Source organism: Theropithecus gelada, chromosome 11 (genome assembly GCF_003255815.1).
Source record: "Theropithecus gelada isolate Dixy chromosome 11, Tgel_1.0, whole genome shotgun sequence".
In the NCBI taxonomy this organism is placed as follows: Eukaryota; Metazoa; Chordata; class Mammalia; order Primates; family Cercopithecidae; genus Theropithecus; species Theropithecus gelada.
In genome coordinates this window covers 15,142,306-15,162,178 of record NC_037679.1, presented here as the reverse complement: position 1 = coordinate 15,162,178, position 19,873 = coordinate 15,142,306, and the positions used below count along the sequence as shown (strand labels likewise).

Below are 19,873 nucleotides of genomic sequence, written 5' to 3'. Positions count from 1 at the left end.
AGTCTTTAGGCTTTTTAATGACTGGCCTTGACCTAGCCCACCATCTCCAATCCCAGATGCGACCTGAGTGATCAACCAGACAAGACAGCAAGAGGTAGCACGAGATATAACGAGGGGGAACACAATCCAGGATCACTCTCTACCCCCAAATCTACTGTCCCATTAGACTAGACACCTGAGTTGTTTTCCCTACATCAGCCATGAGCTGAGGAGGAACTGAGGTTTGACTATTGGGGCCCCTGGCCTTACTGACTAAAGTAGATTTAAAACTTCTGCTATGTGGAGATAGAGGAAAGGGATGGACCCTGAGCCTTGTGTCCCTAGGACTCTTTTCCCAGACCTCCTAAGCCTTGAAGGCTTAAGGAACTGGCCACTGAGGAAGGGCTGGCGTAGGAGGGACATTAACTGCCATCAACTCAGAGGCAACTGCCATCAACTCCACCTGTCCTGCTCTGTTTGAATAAGGACCTGTCAACTATGTAACATCCCATCCCCATTTCTCAGCAAATACACCCTCCTTACTGCCTGCCCCGCTAAATGACCCTAGGAGCCCTGGTTACTAAGGCAACCTGGGAACAGCACATACCGACAGAGACCAGAAACAGATGGGACTATTTTTAAACTAGACTAGGTGGCTCCAAAGCTTTTGCCCCATAAAGTGCCTTCCCCAAAGCCCCATTTGGTCTTGTTCTGGGTCCCTACCCTTCTTCACTGGCTTCTATCCATCTTACCAAAGCTATGTGAGGCTGGGGTCTTTATCCCATTTTGGCATGAGATCTATTTACTGCTCCCATCTTCCACACAGAATATCTAAGCAAGTTTTCACTGCCTCCATTTGTTAAAAATAATTGTTCTTTTATTTCTTTGGAAAGTAGTGGGCCCTGCCCTATGGATTTTCAGGCCAAACTAGGGTAATGAATGCTTCCCTAGTCTCTGGGCTGGAGCACTACGGTCCCAGCCTTCCCAGGACCCAGAAGCAATTCCTTTATTGTCCAACCCAACCAACTAGGACCCAAATTGTCTGAAGGCTCCTGTCAGGCCTTCTCTCCTAATCACCCACTTCCCAATCTTTCCTGGCTTTCCCTCTGGGCAGGGTATTTTTTTCTTCCAAAACCAGTGCTGGAACCTGTGCTGTGCAGAAGAGAGGACAAGACGAGGGATGTTCCCAAATTCCCGTAAGAGGACACAGCCCTTCAGTCAGTCCTTCCTCTCTGCTGGCTTCAGTCTGCATTCCTCTGCAAGCCCCCACTGTGAGGCTTGAAGATGGACAAGAGGACCCTCATAAAAGGGAGGTGAGAGAAAACACACCAACCCAACCCCTCCTCAGGACATACTCCTTGTAGTCTCTTGTCCTAGTTCTCAAGGGAGCCCTTCAGACAGGGCTGGGGAGGGCTAGGCAAGTGGGCAAGGGCCCCTTGACCCCAGCCCTGGGAGGCTATACCAGGGGAGTGTCCATTAGCCCCATCAGTGTGGCATGGCCGTGATGCGCATGCTCTGGGAAGCGATAGGGTAAGTCACCATGGGAGTGGTGGTGTGGCTCATTGTGATTCCTGCCAAGGGTTGGGCCATCGATACAGCCACAGGGGCCACAGGAGCCACAGATACAGCCACAGGAGCCATGGAGACAGGTGGGGGTGCCATTCCCTGGGCAATTGTTTGAGCCAGGGCAGCTGACAGTGGCGTGATCTCTGGGGTCAAGTGTGGGGGTGGGGGTGGTGGAGCAGCAGGAGGTGCAGCATTAGTTGGGGGAGCTGCTGGAGCTCCAGCAGGGGCCACCAGTTCTTGCTGGGACACTGGACGAGGCTGTAGAGCCTGGCTGCTGAGAGTAGTGTGAGTCTGGGCAATGCCATGGTTAAAAGTAGCGACAGTGCCCACAGTGGGGGCCAGAGTCTGCTCAGTCGCTGGTGCAGTGGAGCTGAGGGTTATGACCTTGGCCTGATTGCGGAACTGAGCATTTTGTTCCAGTAATACCTCATTGGTGGCCAGCAGGTTACTGACCTGCTTCTTTAACTCCTCTACCCGCTTTCTGAGCATGGCATTCTCCTCCTCTAGCAGTCTGCACTCCACCCCTCGCGGTGGAGCCAAGCTATATTCATATGACTCAAAATGAGGGCCATCAGGGGGGCAGCATCCACCTCGCCGGCGTTTTGGGCCTGGCTCATGGTCCTCAAAGCCCCTGTCAGGAAGGTCATAGATATCATAGAGATCATGCCGTCGTCCTGGGAGGACTGAGCCTGTTGAGCCCCCACCAGTGCCTCCTCCACCCCGAGCATCAAACTCAAAATCCCGCTGCAGGTGACGGAACTTGCACTTGGCTCCTCTCTGACAGTCACCCTTGAGAAAGTCACGGCAGATAGGGACCTCCTCCTTGCCATTTGGTAGGTCTGCCGGTGAAAGGCCAAGGCCAGCTGCTACTTTCTGCCTCAGCCGTGGGGGAAGCTCTCCTGTCTTCTTATAGCCATCCTCATCCTCCTTGGAGCCATGGATGAAACGGCAATTTGGGCGGCTACACTCCTTGTTCTGGAAGTCATGGCAGAAGATGAACTCGTTTTTGCTCACCCCCAAGTTGGACACCTCACTCATGTCTGGGTGGCGGTATCGGCAACGCTTGCCTCGCTTGCACACATTCCTCAAGAAGTCTCTACAGATGGCATCTGAGCTGGCCCCGCCACTGCCTGTCCCTGCCCCACTGGCCTCCTCGCTGCCACCACCTCCAGGGCCTCCACCGCTGCTCCCGGTACCGTTGGCATAGCTGTCCCGGTCAGGCATCCTGGTCCCGCCCAACTCAGGGTTTTCTTTATCTTGCCACTCTTGGTGACCACTACAAAAGAGGAGAACTGTATCAAACAGGAGTCCTCCAGGGAGATCCCACTCTTCCTGACTATAGAGCAGGTGGCCCAGAGGGGCAATGGCTTTAGAGATGGAGAATCTAAGGGATAAGAATTCTGGCTGAAATGTCTGACTCATCAAAAGTCCCGCCCCGGCTTTTGTGCACCTGGTCTGGGTCAGAATGATTCACACTTGCCTGGCTAACAGAGGAGGGAAGGAGTTGGGGTGAAGCCACCTAATTTCACTAATGACGATAGGCCCAGGAGGGAGCAGGGAAAAAATAAGTGTTGGATTTCATCTTTCCTTCTGAGCTGACCTTATTAAAGTTGTGGAAGTGAAATTAAAACTGCAGTCAGTATCTGAACAGTCTGGGAGGAAACTGGGAATAGTGCCCAAGATGGGCTACTACTGAGCTACTAGGGTTGTAGAAGATGGTAACAAAACTTCCTTAACCCCTTTTCCTTTTCCTCAGGTGAGGGCTCTGCACGTATCAAATCTCTAGAAGCCAAGAAATCCTGGGTGAAGAGACTGGTGTCACCAGCTTGAGGGGAGTCTCAAAACTTGTCATATTTTAGTATTCCCTCCTACCCATCATCACTGTCAGCGGCAGAGAGGTCAGCCCCCTCTATTTCAGGGTATGAGTTCTAAGTTAGAATCTCCACTTCTAGATTTCCAGGACAAACCATTTGTGATAAGGTCAAGGTGGGAAGGAGTTAATTTCACAGGAACAAGTGACCTTTCCCCATTCTCCACCCCCTTCCTACTCCCCTCTGTGAAGATCCCACTGACATCCAGCCACACCATTCCTCAACCCATAAAGATCCTCTTTATTTATAGACTCCATAAAAGCTTTTTAAGTCTCCTATTTCCCAAGAGAGCTTTGGAATGTCAGTCCACTGCCCTGGTTCTAGCCCTCCCCTCTCTCCACCCCTAGTAAGACCTGGAGTCCCTGCTACCACGTGTCTGACCTCCCAAGCCTTTCCTATGCGGTGTTCAGGCTCCCTCTGCCGCTGAAATAGGAAAACTTCACATTGTTCCCTTTGAGCATAAGGGAATCTTTCCTGATTACTTTGGCCTTGACCTACCCCATCCCACTGCTGTGACTTTGCCTTTAGGTCTCCCTAAAACGAACGAACCAAACCAGAGACCACAGTTATATGAGAATCTGTAAGAGGGTCCTCCTCCTCTAAAGGGAGATAGTCCCAGAATAATAGAAGCAATCAAGGAAAGAAGTGGTAAAAGATACAAACTTTTAGTAAAAGGGAATGACCAGGTGAAGTACAAATGCCATCTATCCAAACCTGGCTCACGTTGCAAGTCGCACCAGCAGCAGATAATTAGATATGATGCTCCTCCCCACCCAACTCTCCCAGAATTGATACCTGAGGTAGCTCAGGTGAAGTCCGGGGCTCCTGTGGGTCTCCACCTCCACATCACTGCTGGGTTCTGAGCAGGAAAAAAACACAGACTTGGGTGGAAGGAGGGGTAAGAGTGGAGGACTATGGGGTGGTTGTCACAAGAAAGAAATCTGACAAAACGGCAAAGCTTAGGGAACGTCAGGATTTTCTCAGGGTTCAAACTGAACTTCACCTGTCCAAGGAAGAAGTGGCCAGTAAGAAGAGTAAGAGATAAAACTAATTCGGAAGGACTGGGAGCATGGGTTGGAAAACCAGCTCTGAGTGAACAAAGGGTGCGGGACGCCCTGCATCAAGATGAAAGAGGATGTGAGGGTCAGAGCCCGGCTAAGGGTTGGAGTTAATAATGGCTAGTGAGGAACCTTAAAAGGGCAGCGCCTGACAGTGCAGTGGGATGGCCGATTAGACTTGGAGGCAGTGATTGTGACGCTTCCCAACACCCTAGAGTTTGCGAAAAAAGTCCTAGGAGTTTTCCCGCAGCAAGTCTTCTAGCTTGGCAGGTTCCGTGCAGTGCCGCTGGCGCTCAGCCGTGGGCTACGTGAAAGGGACACTAAGGGCGCGCGAAGTGAAGCGGGGAGCTGGGGCTCCAGGTGTCATCAAGCTGAGGGGATGGGCAGGGTTGTGACGTCACGAAGCTGGCGTTTGCTCGCGATGCGGGGTCAGTCAGAAAAGGGGCACTGCCCTGGGGTGTGAGGACGAGCCAGCTCGGTTCTGGGGGGCCTTGTGTGGCCCGGCCGAGCCCAGTCGCTGGGCCGGCCCCGACTCCTCCCCTCCGGGCGCGGCCTCCACCTAAGTCTCCCGCCTCCCTCACCTGCCGCCGCCGCCGTAGTTGCTGCTGCCGCCTGCCGGTCCTCTAGCTTCGACAAAGAGCCGCCCACCCGATCGCTCTTCCGCTTCCTGCGGAAGAAGTGACGCTCTAGCCACCAGACCCGGAACCATACTCTATGGTGTACAAAGTAGGCGTGCGACATGCCGCAGGAAGTTCCCACCACGCTTTGCGTGTCACCATGGCAACCTAACCCAAAGGCGCGACGAAGGCTACTAAGCAGTAGTCGTCAAGGGAGGCCTCCTGGAAGGTAGGGGCGGTACCAGCATTGGCCCCAAATAACCCGCGAAATCTAAAACCTGCCTCCAGAGATACATCATATCCCATCCAGCTCCATCGAGATGCAAACCACACCACATAACCCGGGCTGTTGCCTTTGATATCCTCCATAGCACAGGCAGTGACAGGGCAAACTGTAATGATAGAAAACCCCCACCCGATGGAACCATAAAAAACATAATAGACAAGACGATTTAATTCTTCAGCTAAAAGAGCGGAAGAGGTGATTTATTTTAGGGTTGTTACACTCGGCCACAAATAAACACAGAAATAGTCCAGAATGTCACAAGTCCAGGGCAGAGGACCAACATGGGCAGTTTTGTTTATGAGCAAGGTGGATCTCAGAGGTGATCGGCGATCAGAGGGCGTTGAAGTTCTAGATCCATTGAGACAAGCTCTAGACAGTAGCATGCAGTCCCACAACTTGTACCAGCATCCCCAGCGCCTGGCATTCCATGTTTCTGCTCCTGTGGCCTCCACGATGCAACAAGCTAGCGGTTTACTTGGACCTCTGCCTCATCTTTCTTCTTTTGCGCTTCAGCCTGAAAAGCAAACACAGGAATGGAATACACCTATTCTCAAACCAGAGTTCTTTCCCTCCTACATTAAATCAAACGTGCACATAACATGAGGTGGTAAAATGAACAAGCACTACGGTTCTATCGTCCTCTGTTCTATCCTTTGCTCTAGGAAGAAAATACTCAAACGTTTTTCTCCTAAAGATCTTTTAAGATTTCCAAACCAAATGTTTCTCCTAAGTTTTGTCCAAGGAACTTCCCTCCTCCTGGGCTGGCAAAGTCTCCAACATACCTGCGCATTCGCTTCTTCCTCCACTAGCAACCGTTCACAAGCAGCAGATAATTTTTTTAAAAAAAAGAGAGATAAAGCTTATTAGTAGGCTTAGGAGGGATATGAAATGCACTCTTTAGAACCGGGCAGATTCTTAACCAAGTATGAGATTGGTCGTAGCAACTACATCAGTAACTTGAACACCCTCGCAACATAAAATCAGACTTCCACCCTTTTCTAATTCCCACCCTCTCTACCCATAGCACTTAACCGCTAGCTCTCTTACAAACTACTTTTCCTCTCCCACCAGCTCTTGGTACCCTTGAAACCCAGTAGTTCAGAAGGTATGGCGGACTTTCCTTAGTCTCCCCCTACTACTCGCCAACTCCTACCTCCCAAGCTTACTACCAGGAACCGCTCACCTTGGCTCTCATGGCGCAGAGGTTTCTACAGGGAAAGAGAGAAAGGCTACAGTTAGTTTGGTGTGATGATGGTAAGTGTCGAGGTCAGATGTCTACGGATTGTACGCGGAATCCGATCACAAGAAGCAAACACACTAACCCAGAAAAATGGCGCTAAGGCCGAGAGAAAGCCGAGGTTCCGTCTACGGCTATTTAATGGAGCGCCGGGTGTCGTCACTTCCGCTTTCCACCCCTTTTCCCCAGGGGCGGGGTTACCCAATGGGCGTAACAATGGTTTTCGGACCCTATTGAGGAGGAGTAGGTTGAGTTAGTTCTCTCCGAAGACTGAGTATTTGGTTTTCGAGTTACCAATTCCCCCCCAGATTTAGTATGAGGACGCTGTGTTAAACGTTAGCACCTATTTCCCATATTGGATCGAGAGGTGCCCACGGGGAGAAAATAGTAACTGCCACCTTCCCTCGCATTGCTTCTTGGGAGTTGCAGTTCCTTGGAGAAGTCCTCCATTTTGCTATGGATAGGCGCGAACTGTACAGAAATTCTTGTTTTACTTGTTTGCCTTCTTTTTTTTTTTTTCTTTTTTGAGACAGGATCTCACTGTGTCACCCAGGCTGGAGTGCAGTGACGGGATCTCGGCTCATCGCAATTTCCGCCTCCTGGGTTCAAGCGATTCTCCCGCCTCAGCCTCCCGAGCAGCTGGGACAACAGGCGCGCGCCACTTGGCTAATTTTTGTATTTTAATAGAGACGAGGTTTCGCCGTGTTGCCCAGGCCGGCCTCGAACTCCTGAGCTCAAGCCATCCGCCCGCCTCGGCCTCCCAAAGTGCTGGGATTAAAGGCATGCGCCACCACGCCCAGCCGGTTTGCCTTATTTTCTTTTTTTTTTTTTTTTTTTTTTTTTTTGAGACGGAGTCTCGCTCTGTCACCCAGGCTGGAGTGCAGTGGCCGGATCTCAGCTCACTGCAAGCTCCGCCTCCCGGGTTCACGCCATTCTCCTGCCTCAGCCTCCGGAGTAGCTGGGATACAGGCGCCCGCCACCTCGCCCGGCTAGTTTTTTGTATTTTTTAGTAGAGACGGGGTTTCACCGTGTTAGCCAGGATGGTCTCGATCTCCTGACCTCGTGATCCGCCCGTCTCGGCCTCCCAAAGTGCTGGGATTACAGGCTTGAGCCACCGCGCCCGGCCTCCTTATTTTCTAAAATAAATTGCTTCAGGGTGATTCGATTCCGGAACCATCGAAGGTCCTAAGATTTCAGAACAAAGGAAGATATAAAGTGGGGATTCGGGAAAGCTGCCATACTTCAAAAAATATCCTTTCACTGTTTAAGATAGAGCAATTCTTTTTCCTAAACTTCAAGAATAAAATAGCTGACTATGGTCTTTCCTCACGAAGCCTGAAGCAAAATATCACTAGAGATTCCTGGCTACAGCCGGGCGTGGTGGCTCACGCCTGTAATCCCAGCACTTTGGGAGGCCGAGGCGGGCGGATCACAAGGTCAGGAGATCGAGACCATCATGGCTAACATGGTGAAACCCCGTCTCTACTAAAAATACAAAAAATTAGCCAGGCATGGTGGTGCGTGCCTGTAGTCCCAGCTACTCGGGAGGCTGAGGCAGGAGAATGGAGTGAACCCAGGAGGCGGAGCTTGCAGTGAGCCGAGATCACGCCATGGCACTCCAGCTGGGCGACAGAACGAGACTCCGTCTCAAAAAAAAAAAAAAAGAAAAAAGAGATTCCTGGCTACAATGCATCATTTGTTCAGAAAATACGTCAGCGGGCCGGGCGCGATCATCCCAGCACTTTGGGAGGCTGAGGTGGGGGAATCTCGAGCCCAGGAAGTTGAGGCTGCAGTGACCTATGCAGTGATTATCTAGGGGTGAAGAGCGAACCAAGGGACATTGGGAGAAAATTAGCCAAATCTAGGGAAAGTATGACATTTGGTGTTCAGATAAAGAACTTCCCACTTTGATTGCATGCTCAGGTGAGAAGCACTGGAAAACAACCAGATCCCCTATTGGGCTACAGGAAAGTTTTGAGTTAATGGGGGATGAAAAAGCACCCTTTCCCTAGAGAGAGACTTCATCTTATAGTTTAAAATACTGTAACATTTTGTATGTGATTGTTACAGTCCCTCTTTTTTTGTGGTTTCTCTTTATTATATTCTTTTTTTTTTTTTTTTTTTTTTTTTGAGGCGGAGTCTTCACTCTGTCGCCCAGGCTGGAGTGCAGTGGCACCATCTCGGCTCACTGCAAGCTCCGCCTCCCGGGTTCGCGCCATTCTCCTGCCTCAGCCTCCCGAGTAGCTGGGACTACAGGCGCCCGCCACCGCGCCTGGCTAATTTTTTTTGTATTTTAGTAGAGACGGGGTTTCACCGTGTTAGCCAGGATGGTCTCGATCTCCTGACCTCGTGATCCGCCCGCCTCGGCCTCCCAAAGTGCAGGGATTACAGGCGTGAGCCACCGCGCCCGGCCTCTTTATTATATTCTATAACATTTCACTTTCAATCCCTGAAAAACGTTTTTAAAATTAGGTTCCTTCTAAGTAGTTCTAGTATTGTCACCACCCAAACATATATGACAAGTTTTTTGAAACAAAAAAAACCTATCAGAATTATTTTGTATCAATTCCACCAAGATTTCAACTGATGATTGCCAACTGGTCTATAAGCTCTTTAGGGAAATTCTGTTTTGTTTTTGATACGGAGTTTTACTCTTGTCACCCAGGCTGGAGTGCAGTGGCGCGATCTTTGCTCACTGCAACCTCCGCCTCCTGGGTTCAAGTGATTCTCCTGCCTCAGCCTCCCAAGTAGCTGGGATTACAGACGCCTGCCACTAAACCCGGCTTTTTGTATTTTTAGTAGAGATGGGGTTTCACCATGTTGGCGAGGCTGGTCTTGATCTCCTGACGGCAGGTGATCTGCCTGCCTCGGCCTCCCAAAGTGCTGGAATTACAGGCATGAGCACTTGACCGTTTTTTTTTTAAATAGACTTAATTTTTTAGAAGTTTTAGGTTCACAGCAAAATTGAGGAAGGTTAGACATTTCCCACACATATAGCCTCCCCCTTTATAAACATCCCTCCACCCTGCCAGAGTGGTACATTTGTTAACAATTGAACCTACGTTGATATACCATTATCACCCCAAATCCAGTTTAGTTTACACTACAGTTTACTCTTGGCATTGTACATTCTTTGCCTTTGGACAATGTGTAAGCAAGGAGAGAGGGATGAACAGGCAAAACACAGAGGATTTTTAGGGCACTGAAACCATTATTTTAATGGTGGATATATGTCATTAGACATTTGTCCTGTGTTCAGTTCTGTTCACTTGTAGTATCTCTAGTTTAGCAATGCCTGACATGCAGTAAGATAAACTAATTACCCATCTGACCTCAGTCTGGCCCTGAAAACTAGTGTACCAGACATTCTTCCTGGCTTCCTGAATTCAAGATAAACACTTGCAGTGCTGTTTTTGCAGTACACATTAAGTGTCCTAGCCCCAAACAAATCTTAGCAGTGAGGACTGTTTCTACTTAGAAAATTACATCACCCAACTCCAGCAGATAACTTACTATGTCATCAAAGATTCTAGGATTTGTGTCTTCTGCAAGTCAAGACATTGCTCGTTTTGGGAAGGCAGAGCATGGCACTGTGGAGGAACAGTTCCAATACTACTTCAACTGACATTCTCCCCATCTCCATCAAATAAGAGCAGCATACAAAGCACATCATTATGAGCAAATCCAAATTTATTTTAATGTCATGTCATTTTCAATGTGTTTAAAAACCTCATAAGTTAGTGGGAGCCCTAGTTTCCTGGGACAGCATGCCAGAGGTACTGAAATTTGTCACCTTTCTCTACAAACCCCCAGCAATCCAATCCAAGTCCATAGCTTCAGAAAGCCAGGAGTTGTATCTTCAGTCAGTCTACTCCTCTGGTTCTTGGTTTTTCTTTCAAGGGAGGGAGATCACAATATTTCAAACAGGGAACAAAACCAGTTGAGCTTCCAGCTCAGGTTTGTGTAAGATGGAGTGAGGAAAGACCCCACTGACTCCAGAGAAAAGGGTAAGGTTGAGATGGATTATTTCTTTACAGCTTTGTGAAAATGGAAGAAAAAAGATTTACAAATGAGGATCCATTTCATAGATGAGAATCTCTTCATAAATGAAGGCTCCAGCTCCTAAAATGGGAGGGGCCTGACTGGACAGCCTGAATCAGATGAGGAATCGGCCACACTGAATAAAAACAATCTGAAAAATAATCCTCCTAATTTTGAAGCCAGATAAAATACTTGGGGAGAATGGAAAAAAGAGGAAAAAGCCCCAAACAGATGGAAAAATGCTGACATCAGAGTGGTATAAAAAATTCAGCTGAGTTTTCAGTGGTGATGGCTAATTTAGCCCTGTTCTGTAGTAGGGCACAAACCTTGACCAAGCAGAGTAGTAGAAAAGGCTAGAAAGAGGGGCTTGAAGACGATGAATTTTGACTCCTGATTTTATTATTCAATTTCTTTTTTTCATTTAAAGTAGTCTTCCGTGGTTGGGAAGCCTCGCCTCCCAAGACCAGAGTCAGTTGGAGCTGGTTGTTGTTGGAAGGGAGTGGGTTGGGGAACTGGGGTGGGGGCAGGGAGACCCCCGCTCTGCTGGCGGTCCTAGATGGAGAAGAAGAACTGCACTTCACAGAGTCTGGGGTGTGTTGGGAAGGGGATGAGGCAGGAGCAGCAAGCTGGGGAGATGGGACCCACCTCAGTCCCCAGCTTCATTTTCTTCTAATGTTTCCCCACTGGTGGCATTCTCTGCAGTCTTGGAGGCCTATATGCAAGAAAAGGAGAGGGAGAAGACGTGTCAGTTTCTAACTATTTGGGGGTAGTGTCTGGGACCAGAGATAAAAGTGTTTTTTTTTCCTGAGACAGTCTCACTCTGTCGTCCAGGCTGGAGTGCAGTGGTACAACATGGCTTGCTGTAGCCTCAACTTCCCTGGGCTCAGGTGATCCTTCCACCTCAGCCTCCCAGGTAGCTGGGACTATAGGCACATGCCACCATGTTGCCCAGGCTGATCTTGAACTCCTGGGCTCAAGTGATCCTCCTGCCTAGGCTTCCCAAACTGTTGGGATTATATGTGTGAACCACCACACCCAGCCATAAAGTTATCTCAATCCTCTGGGTCACAGATGAAATAAAGATATACAGGTCTCTGACTTATAATGGTCAACCTATGATTTTTCAACTTTACGATGGTGTGAAAGCAATATGGACATTTCAATACATGATAATTTGTTCAATAAATGTTTTGAGCACACTGAAGGTAGGCCAGGCTAAGCTATGAGGTTCATGGTAGGTTAAGGTATATCAAATCCATTTTGAGTCAGGCATGGTGGTGGCTACTCAGCAGGTTAAGGCCGGACAATCACTTGAACCCAGGAGGAGCACGAGGCTACAGTGAGCTATGATCATGCCACTACACGTCAGCCTGGGTGACAGAGTGGGATCATCTTTTTTTGAGATGGAGTTTCACTCTTGTTGTCCAGCAGAAATGGTGCGACCTCGGCTCACTGCAACCTCTGCCTCCCAGGTTAAGGTTCAAACAATTCTCCTGCCTCAGCCTCCCGAGTAGCTGGGATTACAAGCATGTGCCACCACGCCCAGCTAATTTTGTATTTTTAGTAGATACGGGGTTTCTCTACGTTGGTCAGGCTGATCTCAAACTCCCGACCTCAGGTGATCCATCCGCCTTGGCCTCCTAAAGTGCTGGGATTACAGGCGTGAGCCACTGTGCCTGGCCAAAACAAGGCTGGGCATGGTGGCTCCTGCCTGTAATCTCAACAGTTTGGGAGGCTGAGGTGGGAGGACTGTTCAAGGCCAGGAGTTTGAGACCCTGTCTCTTAAAAAATATATATATATATTTTAAAATCCATTTTGACTTATAGTATTTTCAATTTATGATGGGTTTACTGGGACAAAGTCCTATCATATTAAGTTGAGGAGCATCTATACAAACATCCGTATCCCACTACAACCTAACACAGTGGGAGAAAGAGGGATCAGGTTCACCCTGCCAGGGAAGGATGGTAGTAATAACACACCTTCTTTTTTTTCTTTTTCTGGGTTTTTCGACTTGCAGAACTCTGGAGGAGGGCCTGGAAAACAGGAAGAAGGAAAAACAATTTTGAGGAATGTGGAGGAAATTAAAAACAAAGGGTTACTTTCAGTACTGTAGCTCTCTTCAGGACTTTGCTGGCATTGAGCCCTCACTTCCAGGCAGGTACCATGTACGTATTTACCACCTTCTATTCCACACTAACCTTTAGCTCTGCATCCTGGACCTCCATCTCAGACTTGTAGAGGTCAGGTTCAAAGGGACCACTGGTTATCCGCATGGGGCCATTGGGCATGAGCAGAACTGTAAATTTAAACTGGGCAACAAATTCACCTATGGCAAAAATGAAGATGTGTTTCGATAAAAAGTTCCTTTGTCATACTTAGCTCTTCTGAATTTATAGGAAGGATATCATATAATCAGGGAATCCAAAGTGAAGCTCTTTTTTAGAACTCACCCTCCTTCTCATAGAGAACATTAAATGGTTGCAGCAGTTCATGTTTGGCGCACTCCACCACACCCATCCGAGCCTTCTTCTCATCTTCAAATGCTCTGGCAGGGAAGATGATATTCAGAGGTATCCTTAACTCCCCGTCAAGTCTTACCATTTTGCTCATATTTTAAAATAGCTCCTACCCTCAGGCAGAAATCATGCTTAGGATTGCTCTTTTACATTACCTTCAGTGAGAAGGAGATGGGGAGAGAGAGGGAGGGAGTGAGCACGTGCACGCTACAAGTCTAGGCAGGAAGGGAGAGGAAAAAGTGTTCCTGGGTGTATGGTCTGTGAGTCAGACTGGTTCCATGTACTATCATTGCTAAGTGTAGTACCTTAAAGTAAATGGCATGGCATCAAAACGCCTTTCCACCTCACTGAAGAAGGCACGTGAAGTTTTCATTTTCAGTCCATACTGTTTAGAGGGGTCTCGTTTGTAAATAGTGGTTCTCTGTCCTGCATCCTTGGCCTGAAAGAGTAATTTAAGTAACATTTGGTCTGGTGAACACTCTCAGTCACCCCTCTTTGCCAACTCTGGTACTCTCCTCACCTTGCCCTCTCCTGAGCTGACGAGAACATCCACAGCATATACTTCATGTACCTCAAATTCAGCTTTTTCATGGTCCTTCCTAAAAGGAATAGAGAGAAAGGGAACTTTTTTTTTTTTTGACACAGAGTCTCATTCTGTCACCCAGGCTGGAGTGCAGTGGCGCAATCTCAGCTCACTGCAACCTCCGCCTCCCAGGTTCAAGCAACTCTCCTGCCTCAGCCTCCCAAGTAGCTGGGACGACAGGAACACACCACCATGCCTAGCTCATTTTTGTATTTTTTAGTAGAGACAGGGTTTCGCCATATTGGTCAGGGTGGTTCCGAACTCGTGACCTCAGGTGATCCACCTGCCTCAGCCTCCCAAAGTGCCGGGATTACAGGCGTGAGCCACCACGCCCGGCCTAGAGAAAGGAAATATTAAGAGCAACAGGTCACTCCTGAAAGCATGGAGTAAAGGGTAGACAAGATTCAGTTGGGAGTACAGAAAAAAACCTGATGACTAGTCTGGTACGGTAGAAGGTGATGAATAGGGTTGGCACCTACTTCTGCTGGTCTGTGGGATTCTGGATAATGGTTTTTTCTCCATCGATGACATGCTGCTTCAACTGGTGTGACAGCATACCTGTAGACAGGACACAACCTATGGAACGAGCTATCCAGTATCCTAAAAGGTTTCCAAATCTACCTACTTCAGTAGTTTGAAGGGGTAGGCAGTGAGAAAACTACCTGGTTATGGAAACACAGGGCTCTGAGATTTCTGGCTTAGACTGGGTTATAGCTGGATAGATCTTCAAGGGGGCAAAAGCCTTAATTCTGCAAAGCGACTCATTCTTTTTTTTTTTTTTTTTCTGAGATGGAGTTTCGCTCTTATTGCCCAGACTGGAGTGCAATGGTGCGATCTCAGCTCACTGCAACCTCCGCCTCCGGGGTTCAAGTCTCACCAAAACCTCCCAAGTAGCTGGGATTACAGGCGCCCGCCACCACGCCCAGCTAATTTTTGTACTTTTAGTAGAGATGGGATTTCACCATGTTGGCCAGGCTGGTCTTAAACTCCTGACTTCAGGTGATCCACCTGCCTTGGCCTTCCAAAGTGCTGGGATTACAGGAGTGAGCCACCGCGCCTGGCAAAGCCACTCATTCTTAGACCCTCAACCCTGTTAGCTGTTCTCACCTTCTATTGGCGTGCAGTTAAATGAGTGGGCAACTTTGTTCCAGGCTTCTGTCACTTGTGTGTTCTAGAAGTACAACATCAAACAAAAGGTGAGATATCAGGAGCTAATAAGTTCTCTACAATGAGAATAAGAAGCATAAAAGAACTGAACTGAGCATTCTTTTTTTTTTTTTGAGATGGAGTCTAGCTTTGTCGCCAGGCTGGAGTGCAGTGGCGTGATCTCGGCTCACTGCAACCTCTGCCTCCTGGGTTCAAGCTCTTCTCCTGCCTCAGCCTCCTGAGTAGCTGGGATTACAGACATGCACCACCACGCCCAGCTAATTTTTGTATTTTTAGTGGAGACTGGGTTTCACCATGTTGGCCAGGATGGTCTCGATCTCCTGACCTCGTGATCCGCCCACCTCAGCCTCCCAAAGTGGTGGGATTACAGGCATGAGCCACCGCACCTGGCAGAACTGAGCCTTCTAATATCATCCATCAAGTCCCAATGATACTCAATTCACTGGTTTTTCGTTTCATAGCTTGATTATCCCTACAATCTAAAAATACTTTATACAGATGCTCCCCAACTTGCAATGGGGTTATATCTCAAAAAAACTCATCGTAAGTTGAAAATATCACTAAGTCAAAAATGCATTTAATACACCTAACCTACCTATCATAGCCTAGCCTATGTTAAATGTGCTCAGAGCACTTAAAAAACATTATCCTACAATTGGGCAGAATTATCTAACATATGCCTATTTTATAATAGTGTTGAATATCTCATGTAATTTACTAAATACTACATGGAAAATGAAAACCAGAATGGTTGTATGGGTACTCAAAGCATAGCTTCTACTGAATGTGGCATCAAGCCGAGGACCAGGTGTATTTGCATATCATTTTACCCCGTGCTTTCACAAAGATGGTCTACTTCAATAAATTTTGCAAGTGAACAGGGCAGATGTATATCCCAATCTAGAAGACAAGAAAACTGAGTCTCAGGTTAAATGATTTGCCCCAGGTTAAATGACTAAGTGAAAGAACTTGGTCATAAAAAAGAACCTGGGTTTTCTTTTTTCTTTTTGCAGAGATGGGTCTCGCTATGTTTCCCAAGCTGGTCTCAAACTCCTGGGTTCAAACAATCCTCCCACCTTGGCCCCCCAAAGTGCTGGGATTATAGGTATGTGCCACCACATGCCTATAATGTTAAGTTCAGTGTTTATCCTTTTTTACGTGGCATTCTAATCTGTTTTGTGGGGACAGCAAATGCTTATTTTTCCTTTTTCTTTTGTGAAACAGGGTTTCATTGTTGCCCAGGCTGGAGTGCAGTGGCATGATCATAGCTCATCACAGCCTCAATCTCTCAGGCTCAGGTGATTCTCCCACCTCAGCCTCCCTGGCAGCTGGGAATACAGGCACACATTACCATGCCCAGCTAATTTTTGTGTTTTTTGTAGAAATGGGGTTTCACCATGTTTCCCAGGCTGGTCTTGAACTCCCAGCCTCAAGCTATCCTCCTACCTTGGCCCCCAAAAGTGATGGGATTACAGACGTGAGCCACTGTGCCCAGCCAAATATAACTAATTTTAAAAAGCTGTTTTATAAGGGGTCTATAGGGGAGGTTCGTAGTTTCATATAGAGTAGCAACAGGTGTCTAATGCATCTTTGGTTCAACCAAGCTTTGGAACTGGATAAAATAGCTTACCTGATTTCCAGGTTTGACCAGGCGTAGGGCAGCTTCAGCACAAAGGTGAGCTGCCTTAATAACATCTGCTTTCCTCCCTGTTACTTGGGTCCCCTGTAGATAAGGACATGCAATCAGTATCTTCCTGGAAAGTTTGTTAACTCAGCTGGCTATCTGGTTAATATCTGTGAACCCATATGCGAAGGCCAGCCAATGAACAGGAGGGTAAAAGCAGCAACAACAACAGCAACAACAGCAACAACAACAACAACAAAAAGCCTTTCTCCTTTTGCTCCTCTAGACGCTCTCTTGACCTGCGTGATGATTGGGGGTGGGAATAAGAAGGAAATAGCGGTGCATTCCCTCCACCCCCAAGGCTGAACAGAGATCAAAAGCAGGCTACCTACCTGAGCTACACCAACCACAAAAGTATGTGCTACATTAGCGATGAAGCCATCCACATGGACCCCAAGGTCACTGAAAGGCAAGATCAGAGTGTACTGCATTAGGAACTGGCATTTTGTAAATCCCTTAAAAAAAGAAAAATGCTTTAAAACGGTTTAACCTTACATTTTTACCAAGTCACCTTCCTTGAGAATATAATCCTGGTCGCTCTTCAAAGGGGAGAAGTGACATACACAGTTATTTACCGAAATGCTGGTGGGAAAAGCAATACCTGTAAAGAAAAAATCATCAGCCTACTGCCTTGCTGTCTCCCAGAAGCCCTAGTGCCCTTCAGAAAAGTGGAAGGATTTTTTCAGGGTCTTGCTTAAGTTTCATCAGTTTGTATTAGGTAGGAAACTGCTTATATCCCACTTGCCATTCCAAATTTCCAAATATCTCAGCCAGAGCCAGGGTGGGGACTGCATCATTACAGTGAAAAAAATAAAAACATATAGGACCAAATAAGGGTCAAACAGGAAATTAGTGAGGGATTTTTTTTTTTTTTTTTTACCTTTCTTCATTTCCTTTTCTTTCTTGAAGATTTTCCCTGTTTCTTCCATAATCATGGCATCACCTTTCTCACACAGGCTCAGTACCGACACACCCGAGCTAGATGCTTCCACCAAGGACCGAAGTACCCCTGAGGACAGAATCCCATCATGTCAGCCTTGTATGTATTCATTGTCTAGTTACCTCCCAAGGAATACCTGGAAGTTGAACTTAAGAGTTTCTAATACTCCCTAGTGCCATTGCCTGAGGCTGAAAGGTCAACATTCCCTTCTCTTCCTTACATTATGTGACAACTGGGTATATACAATCCATCTCCTTAGGCAAGGCCTCGGACTTTCCAAAGATGCTACCTTTGGTGTGACAGGACAGAGTTATGAACTTCAGAGGGTTCTTGCCATGGTATCCCCACATACATGGAAAGACTAGATGAAATTTATAGGCATCAGGGACAAGAATGTAGACAGAATTGCTGACTCGAAGCTGAAGCACTGTTAAATGTTACCGCCTTCCTTTCTCAGACACTCTAATTAGGTGTTAGGAATCTCAATCTATGTAGACTTAATTCCTCATAAACAAGTGTATAAGCCAAGGGGACTTAATCTAAGGTCCCTGGGTTTCATTTCGGGGGATCATGGCTTATCTCAAAGAAATATGAGGCCAAAGTTATAAACTGTAAGAAAGGGATTTTCTGATTCAAATCCCTAGTATCTCAAATACTTAAAGGCACCAAAACCAGGGTACTATACTAAATGTCCACTGTGATATAAAGCACAGGTTTGAGTTTTGAAATCTCAGTTTTGGTGATTCTTTGAAAGTCGGTAAAACTCAGATTTTCACCAACAGGATGGGAGGCATCCTAAATACCTCTTTCCCACCATCTTTGCTGTTAAAACCATTTAAAAACACAATGACAAGCAGTTTGTATCTCCCTAACTGGGTTTTAAATAAAATGGAAAGGCTAACTAGAAAGAGAGAAAAGAGAAAGTGACATCGCCTAGAGTGGCAGGCAACTGCTGAGATCCTCAGAGCACAGCTGGAATAAGGATGACTTGTGAAAATCCTAAAATCAGTCCTCCCTTTTCCAGTAATGTTTGCAAGCTTGCCTAATTGGGATAAGACGGAGACCTCAAAACATTTGAGTTGTCAAGTCACTTTTAACAACAAATGTGAATGCTAACTAAGGCTATCTGCACAGATTGGAAAGGTAGTAGTAATGAGTAACTTCAAGAAAAGCCATATATATCTCCAAAACTTGTGTTAGAAGCTCCAGGAGTGCTCTCCAACGGTCCCCTTAGCTGGCCCAAGGGTAGAAGGGGGCCCCCACCAGGGTAAGAGCTGAAGAAGGAAAGGCTCCAGCAAAGCACGTGGTGGGGAAGCTGGTGTCAGGGACAGTACTGGAGGAAGAAGGGGGCCAGCCATCCGCAAGGGGACCCAGCAACACGTGCCGGCTCGGCTCCTGACGCCCCGGAGACGCGACAAAAACAGAGGGGCGCTTCTGTCGCCAATAGCTGGGCGCTTCCTTTTCGAGGTGGCCTCGCCGTTGCCAGAATCAGAGGAAGCAGAAATTGGGAATGAAGGATAGGAACAAGAGAAAACACGTCTTGCCTCCTAACAAACGGCCTCGGGTCGGAGCCTGCCAGGTTACCCTCTCTCCGCTCATCCCGGTCGCCGACCCGCACCTCCATAGACTTCAGCCTGGGCCTGGCCGCTCAGGTCCCAGGAGCGACACCGGGTCTTCCCACCACGCCGCCCCCAGCGGACTGGTGCGGGCCCCTCAGTAGCTCAGTTAGCATGACCCCTCCGCTCCAGCCCCTTCAGGGCCAGCCTGGCACCTTTCCCTGTCAGCCTTGATTCCCCGACCCCCGAGGCCGCACTCACTGTTGGCGATGTCGCCCCCCATCTTATACTTGGTCACGACCAGGTCCTCGGCGATAGTTTGCTCCTGCTGCTCGTCCTCGCCCGACATCTTCCTACTACCACCACTGCAGCCTCGTTTCCCCTGAGCCGCCGCCGCCTCTGTCTCCCTTCCCAGCCACAGGCTGTGGTCAGAGTCCCCTCGATCCTCGAGGAGAGGGCGAGCGAAAGCGCGAGCAAGCAAGGGAGCGGGCAGGCAGGCGAGAGCGAGAAGCTGTGAGCGCGCGGGCTGAGGCGCAGGGCACGCTGGGAAAACTAGTCCTCTCCACCGCCAGCCTTTAGCCGCCCTCGAGGGCTTTCGAACTACAATTCCCAGCCTGCCTCTCGCGCTCCTAAGCCAGGCCCTGGGGCCTTGCCCTCCAAGGGCCTCGCACGCCGGAATCGCCGGGCACGCTGGGAAGGGTCAGGCTCCGGCGGGAAGGCGGAGCCGTTGGGGAGCTTGAGGGGAAGCGTGGTCTCTCCCGGAAAAAC

General features: G+C 48.3%; 3 protein-coding genes across 5 annotated transcripts; all 3 read right to left on the bottom strand.

Moving 5' to 3' along the window:
• On the bottom strand, nucleotides 1–5,209 carry ZC3H10 (zinc finger CCCH-type containing 10). 3 transcript variants are annotated; one of them, XM_025401841.1, is made up of 3 exons: nucleotides 5,056–5,209; nucleotides 4,212–4,275; nucleotides 1–2,821 (listed from the first exon to the last, which is right to left on the bottom strand). In XM_025401841.1, exon 3 carries the CDS (start codon nucleotides 2,767–2,769, stop codon nucleotides 1,465–1,467), a length of 1,305 nt encoding a protein of 434 aa, XP_025257626.1. In that variant the 5' UTR covers nucleotides 2,770–2,821; nucleotides 4,212–4,275; nucleotides 5,056–5,209; the 3' UTR covers nucleotides 1–1,464. The 3 variants fall into 3 exon arrangements, with proteins under 3 accessions (XP_025257626.1, XP_025257629.1, XP_025257628.1); XM_025401844.1 differs by having other exon boundaries at nucleotides 4,212–4,419; nucleotides 5,056–5,154; XM_025401843.1 differs by lacking the exon at nucleotides 5,056–5,209 and adding an exon at nucleotides 4,607–4,967.
• A 331-nt stretch (nucleotides 5,210–5,540) lies between these two features.
• RPL41 (ribosomal protein L41) lies at nucleotides 5,541–6,769 on the bottom strand. The gene is made up of 4 exons (XM_025401846.1): nucleotides 6,700–6,769; nucleotides 6,561–6,585; nucleotides 6,160–6,182; nucleotides 5,541–5,891 (listed from the first exon to the last, which is right to left on the bottom strand). Exons 2-4 carry the CDS (start codon nucleotides 6,570–6,572, stop codon nucleotides 5,849–5,851), a joined length of 78 nt encoding a protein of 25 aa, XP_025257631.1. The 5' UTR covers nucleotides 6,573–6,585; nucleotides 6,700–6,769; the 3' UTR covers nucleotides 5,541–5,848.
• Nucleotides 6,770–10,286: 3,517 nt separating this feature from the next.
• PA2G4 (proliferation-associated 2G4) lies at nucleotides 10,287–19,873 on the bottom strand. The gene is made up of 14 exons (XM_025401845.1): nucleotides 19,367–19,873; nucleotides 17,490–17,618; nucleotides 17,105–17,210; nucleotides 16,942–17,011; nucleotides 16,556–16,648; nucleotides 14,866–14,929; nucleotides 14,238–14,316; nucleotides 13,696–13,774; nucleotides 13,481–13,614; nucleotides 13,110–13,204; nucleotides 12,858–12,985; nucleotides 12,639–12,692; nucleotides 11,301–11,367; nucleotides 10,287–11,207 (listed from the first exon to the last, which is right to left on the bottom strand). Exons 1-13 carry the CDS (start codon nucleotides 19,452–19,454, stop codon nucleotides 11,302–11,304), a joined length of 1,185 nt encoding a protein of 394 aa, XP_025257630.1. The 5' UTR covers nucleotides 19,455–19,873; the 3' UTR covers nucleotides 10,287–11,207; nucleotide 11,301.